Source organism: Triticum dicoccoides, chromosome 3B, assembly GCF_002162155.2.
Source record: "Triticum dicoccoides isolate Atlit2015 ecotype Zavitan chromosome 3B, WEW_v2.0, whole genome shotgun sequence".
Taxonomy (NCBI): domain Eukaryota; kingdom Viridiplantae; phylum Streptophyta; class Magnoliopsida; order Poales; family Poaceae; genus Triticum; species Triticum dicoccoides.
Window position 1 is genome coordinate 680,912,445 of NC_041385.1, and position 8,620 is coordinate 680,921,064.

Consider the following 8,620-nt stretch of genomic DNA (forward strand, 5'->3'; position numbering starts at 1 on the left):
CAGCCAGGGCCCGTGCCCTCCCCAACATCCTAATTTCCTTGGTAATATGCAAATGAACAGTGACATCTTTTTACTGTTACCTGCAGCCGGCTCTCCCCAATGTCCAATTATATGCATTCCTGCCTCCGCCACTGCCGACGAGTGATCTCACGCCTTTCTTTTTTGTATGTTGGCTTGTGTGCTGGCATGACCACGGGCCGCGATGGCTGGTCAAACTCAAGTCCCACCCCTTTTGTGTGCTGGCATGTGTGTCGGCCGCTGGCGAGTGCGCCAACGTGAACTGTGTGGTGATATTTTTTGAAGCCGACAATGTATGTCGGCGCTGGCATGGTGCCGGCATGAGACATGGCTGCTCGTATGATCTATGCGCTGCGGGCCTTTTTTTAAATTGAGTGCGGACATAAAAATGGATCGGCGCGTTGGGCGGGCGGCCGACCAAAATGCAAAATAGGACGGACACCGGGCGGGCAACCAAACCAAACGGACAAAAAGCGGACAAATGCGCCGTATGTTTGGGTCAGCCGGTTGGAGTTGCTCTTGCTGTTCATTCACACAGTTTCTTCACAGTTTTCTGACGTTGCACGTACGGGTATTTTTTTTTTTTGAACTATTGGGACACACGGACGTTTTTTTGCTAGCAAAGGATAGAGAGGATTCGCGAAGAAAACGAAGGACGAGAGGCTTCGACGAGTCCGTGGGCCCGTGTGAATACAACGTGCGCGGGGGGCAGAGCAGCGGGTCCGGCCAAAAGCAAGCGTTTCCCAAATCGAATTGCCCCTTTCTTTCCCCTCGTCCAAGCCTCGGCCTCTTTATAACCCCCACCACCTAATCCTGCCCGTCCACCAAAGCCGCCAGCCTCCCTCCCCTGCCTGCCAGCCCCCAAATCTCCCCTCCCTCTGTCGCTCTCGAATCTTCCCCGAGCATCGACCATGTCGGCCTACTGCGGAAAGTACAAGGGTACGCGATCCATCTCCCTCCTTCCCCCTCTTCCCCTCCCTCGTCGTTCTCTCGATACGTCGGCGGTTTGATCTGTCTCGCGTGTAGATCCGTTACCCGTTCGCCGTTCGTCATGCTTAGATCTACCTTTGCTCGCGAATCCGATGTACTGTATGCCCTCCGTACGCGCCGTGCTTTGATCTGCTTGGTTCTAGCGGTTACGCTGTTTTCGAGCGGATTTAGGCGCTGCGTTATTAGATCAGTGCTTTGTGTTCCCCGGTCGCGTCAGGTGATGGGTTGCATGCTGATGATTACTGCTAGGTCCATGCTAGTGATTATTTTGTGTGGATGATGATACTGGCGTTCCTTCTTTTTTTGCAAGTACTTTTTGGGCAAGTTGATAGACTCCGTTGCTCCATCTGTACATAATTCTGTTTGTGTTCGTTGTAGTGGTAATTATGGCTTTAATTATTGAAGATTGTACCTGTAAATCTAGATCTATTTAGATCCTGGTGGCTTCTTTTGCTAAGCAATATACTGTGCTTATATAGTTGCAAGCTGTATTGGTTTGCTCTGCTGCCATGTTAAGGGCTCCTTTGATTCAAAGGAATTTTATAGGATTTCTGGAGGATTGAAATCCTTTGGATTTTTTTGTATGTTGGTCCTTTGATTTATAGGATGGAATCCCATAGGAATTTTTCCTATGGAATCTTTTGTACGACATTTTATAGGAAATCTAACATTCACTCCAACCTCTTTTTACAATTCCTTTGTTTTTCCTGTGCCATTAAACACCCATTGCTACTCCTATAGGATTCAAGTGGGCATGCCACTCTAACCCTATACTTTTCCTATTCCTACATTTTCAAAATCCTACGAATCAAAGAGGCCCTAATTCTTTGTTTCCCCTTTGTGTTAACCACCTTGTGCTGTTGTACAGATACTTCTACTGAGAAATTGTCAAAATTTCATAATCACTTGTCCGAATTATGGAATATCCTGTGCTTATATAGTCGCAAGCTGTATGAGTTTGATCTGTTGCCATGTTAATTCTTTGTTGCCCCTGCCCGTGTTAGCCACCTTGTGCTGTTGCGCAGATACATCTTTGAGAAATTGTCAAAATTTCGTAATCAGGTGTCAGAATCATGGTAGTCGGTTTGTTATACATGTGTTGTTAGTTACACTCAACTTCTGCAGTTTTGTAGATTTTAGCACAATCTGAAATACTTATGGCAATTGATCTTAAATACTGATGGTGGTTATCCTGCAGATGAGCTCATCAAGAACGCTGCCTACATTGGCACCCCTGGCAAGGGTATCCTTGCTGCCGACGAGTCCACCGGCACCATCGGCAAGCGCTTCGCCAGCATCAACGTTGAGAATGTTGAGGACAACCGTCGCGCCCTCCGTGAGCTCCTCTTCTGCACCCCTGGAGCCCTCCAGTACCTCAGCGGCGTGATCCTCTTCGAGGAGACCCTGTACCAGAGCACCAAGGGTGGCAAGCCCTTCGTCGACATCCTCAAGGAGGGCAACGTCCTCCCTGGCATCAAGGTGGACAAGGGTACCGTCGAGCTCGCTGGAACCAACGGTGAGACCACTACCCAGGGCTTTGATGACCTTGGCAAGCGCTGTGCCAAGTACTATGAGGCTGGTGCCCGCTTTGCCAAGTGGCGTGCTGTCCTCAAGATTGGCCTCACCGAGCCATCACAGCTTTCCATCGACCAGAATGCTCAGGGTCTGGCTCGTTATGCCATCATCTGCCAGGAGAATGGGCTGGTGCCCATTGTTGAGCCTGAGATCCTTGTTGATGGACCTCATGACATTGACCGCTGTGCTTATGTGACCGAGATGGTCCTTGCTGCCTGCTACAAGGCTCTCAACGACCAGCATGTCCTCCTTGAGGGTACCCTCCTGAAGCCCAACATGGTTACCCCTGGTTCCGACGCCAAGAAGGTAGCCCCTGAGGTGATTGCTGAGTACACCGTCCGCACCCTCCAGAGGACCGTCCCTGCTGCCGTCCCTGCCATTGTCTTCCTCTCCGGTGGACAGAGTGAGGAGGAGGCGACCCTGAACCTGAACGCCATGAACAAGCTCCAGACCAAGAAGCCCTGGAACCTGTCCTTCTCCTTCGGGCGTGCTCTCCAGCAGAGCACCCTCAAGGCCTGGGCTGGCAAGGCGGAGAACGAGGAGAAGGCCAGGAAGGCGTTCCTGGTGAGGTGCAAGGCCAACTCCGAGGCCACCCTCGGCACCTACAAGGGCGATGCCACCCTTGGCGAGGGCGCCTCCGAGAGCCTCCACGTCAAGGACTACAAGTACTGATCTACCTTCGGTGCTGTGGCACGTTTGGGTGTCCTGCTTACCAGTATTATCGTTTGGTTTTCAGGGTCCTGATATATCCTTCGGATATCGAACCTAGTATGGAACTTTACCTTAGGTAGTTTTGTTTTTGGAGTTGAATGAATATCCTGTTTTTGGAGTCGAATACCGTGTAACCTGAGTGCTGCGTATAGTAAGTTGGTGGTAAAACCTGTTATATGCTGAGTACACATGCTTTGAGTTTTCTATTTCGATGATTGTGCGTCGCTTAATTTTTCTTTCGTTGTTGCACTTGGCTGAAGCAACCTTCCTGTTTTCTCTTACATACTTCCTTGGGCTGGAGCAATCTTTCAATTTTCTCTCGAGCAGAAATTAAAACTTGAAATTTCAAATAAGGTTCTGTATCCGGTTTTTAATTCTATATCACATACACATTTTCAGCCAGCAGCACTTTTTTGAATAATGCAATATTACAGCATTCTTTTCTTGTATTTTGGCTGCTTGGTTGAGACCATCCAACCTAGAGTAAGGCAGCGCTAATTGCAATCAGAAACCAAACTTGACATTCCGTGTATGCTCATGAAACCAAGCCGATAGTTGAACCATACGATGGTAGTGTACACGTGCAATCTTTTTTGTTTGCAGCACTTTTTTTGACTTTTTGAACGATTGGATAATAGTACAATAGTATCGTCAACACAACAGAACGATTGACCACTGCAGCAGTTTTTTAGTTAGCAGGCTTGACTGCCTTCTGATTAGGGATAAATGGTGTCCGCAAGTCCCGTTTGGTTAGCGTTGCCTAGCTTCATAGTTCATTTTTTGCAGAAAATAAAATAAAATTTTAAACTGTTCGATTATATAGTGGGTTTAAACGGAATTAAATGGGACCCGGTTGACATCCCTATCTGATTGAACTCATTGAAGAGATCATCCAACCTAGAGCGAGAGCAGCGCTGAAGTTGAAACCAAGAAGTTTCGTTGGGTCATCATCAGCGCGTACATGTACATCCACAGCAATCTGCATTTGATTTCAATTTCAGTGGCCGTGAAAAGTTGACTGCTTCCATGAGCACCCTGTCAAACTTAAACTTATGTCCGTGGACTTATAAATTGCAGCTTGAAGTGCACCCCGTCAGTTCCAGACCAGTGCTTCTCTGACCATTTCGAAATCATTCGTTTGCTTTCTTCGGGTTTCTGGCACACTTCATGACCCAAATTTGAATCCATAATAAGTGCCGTGATTTTAGTTTGAACTAAAAGCACGGCACTTATTATTGTGGACCGGAGGGAGTGCTTATTATGAACATGTGATGTGGTTCATAAATTTTTAACTACTACATAAATTTTGAACTGGTACCAGAAAAAAAGTGCTGCACAACATAACCGCACCACAAAGGGAGGAAGCAGTAGCAGATTCATGATTCATGAAGAGCTCTTTTTCCACCAATGTTGGTGACACACAGAGATTGACTCATTACCCAGCGACTGTTCTTTTTTAATTATAGCTTGGCAATTTGCCAGAGCATCAGATACCAAACAAGTAAAAACCTTCATCAGGATCCATCAAACACTTCTTTTTCTGTACACTTATTACCACACCAATGCGATTGCGCAAAGCCAGAGCAACAAATAATGGCGCTTGGCAAACGGACTGACTGACTGACGGCTTCGGCTTCGGCTTTCGCTTGCCAGACACGATCTGCGGAGGATGGTCGGCTGCCGGAGAACCCTTGCACTGTAGTACATCATCGCTATCCCCGCGCCCAACCGGAGCTGGCGCCGGAGCGTCGCTAGACTAGGTAGTCATAGTAGACCAGCAGGAGGTTGTCGGGGACGATGAGGGGCAGGCTGTCGATGAAGCTGTGGAAGTGCCTCACATTCTCCTTCTCCAGGGTCACCGGGTCGATCACGTCCTCGTCGCCAGTGAGCACCCACAGGTCCCTGGACTGGACTCGCTTCAGGCTTCCGCGGCAGAATGGGCACGACTGGGATCTTGTGTACCTGTAACCACGATGCACATTAGAGGTGGGGCTCGATGGCACTTGCAGCACAACAGAAAGCACAAGCTGCTGTCTAGTCTGAAGTAATGCTGTTGGAGAAGCCATTGACGGCCCCCAACACTGTAACGAAGCGGCACAGTTCATTATCATTATAACAACAACTTGCCATGTGCAAAACCTATGACACACACGACGCCGTGCAGATAACACTTGCCTTGGTACACAAGTGTGATCTGCCAGCTAAGGAAACATAATTAGAATTATTAGAATGTCACACATTTAAATATCCTCCACGCCCCCTTGCGCTTATCCCTTCAAGTTTGTGCTGTGATATTGACAATTGCCACTAGTAATGCAGCACTGCTACTGGTTTTTATTTGTGGACGCAGCTTCCAGGTTGTCTCATTTCCATACCACTGATAAAATAGTCACAAGTGTATTTAGTGTGACAAACAGCAGGGCTTTAAGAATGGTATGAACTATGAAGTACCACAACTGCCCATTAAACGCAAAACAGATTCAGTACTACTCAATTAAACGGGATAGCCGAATGCGTCTCTTGAGTATGGCATAAAGTTGGAATGGTTGGATTATGTAATCTTTCCTAGTTGACAAATGGAATGCCAATAAGAAACACTGCAACTTCCAGCTTCCAGGCAACTAATCAAGTGTTCAGTGCAAGCAAAGCAAAATAATCTGAACAGATTTGCAGTGTTTCAAACAACAGTGAATCAGCGATAACATTTTTGTTTGGTATGAATTTTGAATATTTTGGAGATAATGTAGCTTAAGTAGGGCTAAATGGAGTTGGAGGGCAATAGAATGCAGAATTGTGTGCGTCAAATACTACTGTTGGGTTGTTGAACTACTCTCTCCCTACCCCTACCAACACTGAATTGAGTAGGAGCAGCTCACAAACAGCACAAGGTTGAAAAAGAAGTGAACCAATAACTTCTTCGCACAATACAAATGCATTGTTAGAACCCGTGATTCCAAAGCTGTCGCCGCTCACGCGATTCCTCACATATTTATCTCTTAAATTGACCTTATCTCGAGGCTCTTTCAACCACTGGCAATTTTTAACATTAGCGTGTGACGTGGGGACTATAGATGATAAACAACATATATGGTGCTAATTAAATACGCCTCAAACGGATAAGAGCAAGGGGAACCAGGGGCAATTACCAGTCTCGGTAACAGTTGATGCACATGGCATGGTTGCAGTTGGGAAGGACCATCTTGGTGCAGGCCTCCAGGCAAATGCCGCACTCGTCTTCCCTCTCGGCGTCCTTGTCATCGGCGTAAAGCTTCCGGCGGCCGCCGCTGTCGCCGTCCCCCTTGCACCACCCCTTCTCCTTGCAGTCTCTCGCCATGACGTTCTCCTCAATTTGTTGCAAGTAGGGGTATATTATGGCTGCATTCCATGGCACATCAGACGCACATGGTGTCAGTGCACGAAAAAGGCCTGAAACTGAAGAATTTCCCCCCAACTATGTGCTTGCTGCTATGCATACCGTAGAATTCTTTGAGGCTCGCTCGCCTTTCGATGGTGGATATGGAGGCATCCCCATCAACATAAACCTGCAGTGAGACCAAAGCATCTAAAAACATCATTATCATGGAGCAAAAAGATAAATAATCTGGAAATGAAATTCGGCTCATGAATTTCAGGGCCTGCAGCAAAGACTGAATGAAACAAGTACCTTGTAGACGAGAACCTCGAGAAGGCCCAGGTAGCTGGGGAGGGTGTAGGAGAGGGAGCAGCTGCAGTCCATCCACTGGATAAGGTTGAGGATGATTGGAGCCATGGAGCTGTAGGACAGCCTCATCTGCACGCATGTACCCCCGTAGGCCCTGTGGATAGCATGCGCCCTGAAAAAAGAAGCACCGATTCATCAAAACATGCCTGCAGACATGGATTTAACACCCCCACAAATTGCATCAAACATGTCAAAGTAGGGACCAAATACAGCCAGGAACCAAAAGGGGAACCTTTCCCTTTCTACTCCTTTTTCCAGAAAAAATCAAGTACAGAAGGAGAACAACACCCAGAATCAAGAAAAAACACGGAGGGGGGAGGCGAGCAAGAAGAGGATTTGCTTACAGGGTGTTGGCGTGGTGGATATCGGCTTCGAGGGCCTTGAGGGAGCCCCTGAGGGACAGCGGCCTGCCACCGTGAAGCATGGCTCTTCTCCGGCAACCCAAGAACCTCCTGTGGCTGTGGACTAGTATGGTTCAGAGAGAGAAACTTGGGGGAGGAGGAGAGGGGCTCGAGGAAGCAAGAGGCGACCGGGCTACCAAGCAAGAAGAAGAGCGCGGAGCAAGCTGTTGAGGCCTGGGTGTGGGGAAAGGTAAGCTTTGGGGAAGCTGTGAGGGAGAGGGAGAGGGGTGAGGAGCTTTTGTCCTGCGGCCTCGGCCCCCTCGGTTTTATAACGGGAGGGCAGGCTACGGCCGTGCAATCTGTGGCTGCTTTGCTTTCGCTTTGTTTTTGCTTCCATGGTTGCTTGAGGGCTTGAGGGGAGGATAGATAGAAAGGAAATGCTTGGGAATAAAGAAAGCGGAGGAGACAAAGGGAGAGGGAAAGGCTACACAAATAAGGCATAGAGCGGTTATGAGCTTATAATCTACGTATTTCCACTACCGTAGTACAAATATATAGTGATTCTATTCGCAAATCATAATTTACCTATAAATTTTGCTCGCACCAGTCGGTCTTTGGATGAGGCCGAAGATGGGGCGACGTGACGAGCGTCGATGACAAGCGTTGATCCCGACGAGGATGAGCCAGGACCTCGCCGGAGATGGGGATGTTGCTGGAGGGCGTTTGCGGCGTCCTAGGTAGGCGAGGAAGCAGGTTGACGGGTGGGATGTTGGTGTCGAAAAACAGGAGGTTGGGGGTTGGGTGGGGCCAAAGATGGCCTTGGACATGAGAGATGTGATGGTGCACTCCGACGATGGAAGGACGAGGCAGCGGTGCGATCGCGGAGGGGAAGGGGGAGGTTGGCGGTTAGGGTTGGGTTGGAGGGCGACGACGCGAGGAAGAAGAACATGGGGAAAGAAGATGAACAATGCGATTTTGGTTGGTGGTTGTTGGATGATGATCCGACGCTCCATATTTTCAACCGGTGGCAAAACCGTTTTAGGTATCTGATGAATATGTGCTTTCGGTTTTTTGGTAATTTTTCTGCTATAGCTATTTATTCTTCATTTAGAGATTGCCATGAAACTAAAAAGATTATATCATCTGATGATTCTATTTTCTAATCTTCACGTTCCATAAATTTCACGTGTGTCGGTCGATTTTCAGACAACCCCAAAAATGGGACGACGTGAGGAGCGCCGGCAACGATGGAAGGGCGAGGCAG

The 8,620-nt window shown here is 48.1% G+C and overlaps 2 protein-coding genes across 2 annotated transcripts; one reads left to right on the forward strand and one right to left on the reverse strand.

Moving 5' to 3' along the window:
• The first annotated feature begins 807 nt into the window (after positions 1 to 807).
• Positions 808 to 3,504, forward strand: LOC119277821 (fructose-bisphosphate aldolase 1, cytoplasmic-like). Its single transcript, XM_037559142.1, has 2 exons — positions 808 to 957; positions 2,207 to 3,504. Exons 1-2 carry the CDS (start codon positions 930 to 932, stop codon positions 3,253 to 3,255), a joined length of 1,077 nt encoding a protein of 358 aa, XP_037415039.1. The 5' UTR covers positions 808 to 929; the 3' UTR covers positions 3,256 to 3,504.
• Positions 3,505 to 4,669: 1,165 nt separating this feature from the next.
• Positions 4,670 to 7,672, reverse strand: LOC119277822 (E3 ubiquitin-protein ligase AIRP2-like). The gene is made up of 5 exons (XM_037559144.1): positions 7,360 to 7,672; positions 6,959 to 7,127; positions 6,770 to 6,836; positions 6,441 to 6,669; positions 4,670 to 5,256 (listed from the first exon to the last, which is right to left on the reverse strand). Exons 1-5 carry the CDS (start codon positions 7,437 to 7,439, stop codon positions 5,046 to 5,048), a joined length of 756 nt encoding a protein of 251 aa, XP_037415041.1. The 5' UTR covers positions 7,440 to 7,672; the 3' UTR covers positions 4,670 to 5,045.
• Between the last annotated feature and the right edge of the window lie 948 nt (positions 7,673 to 8,620).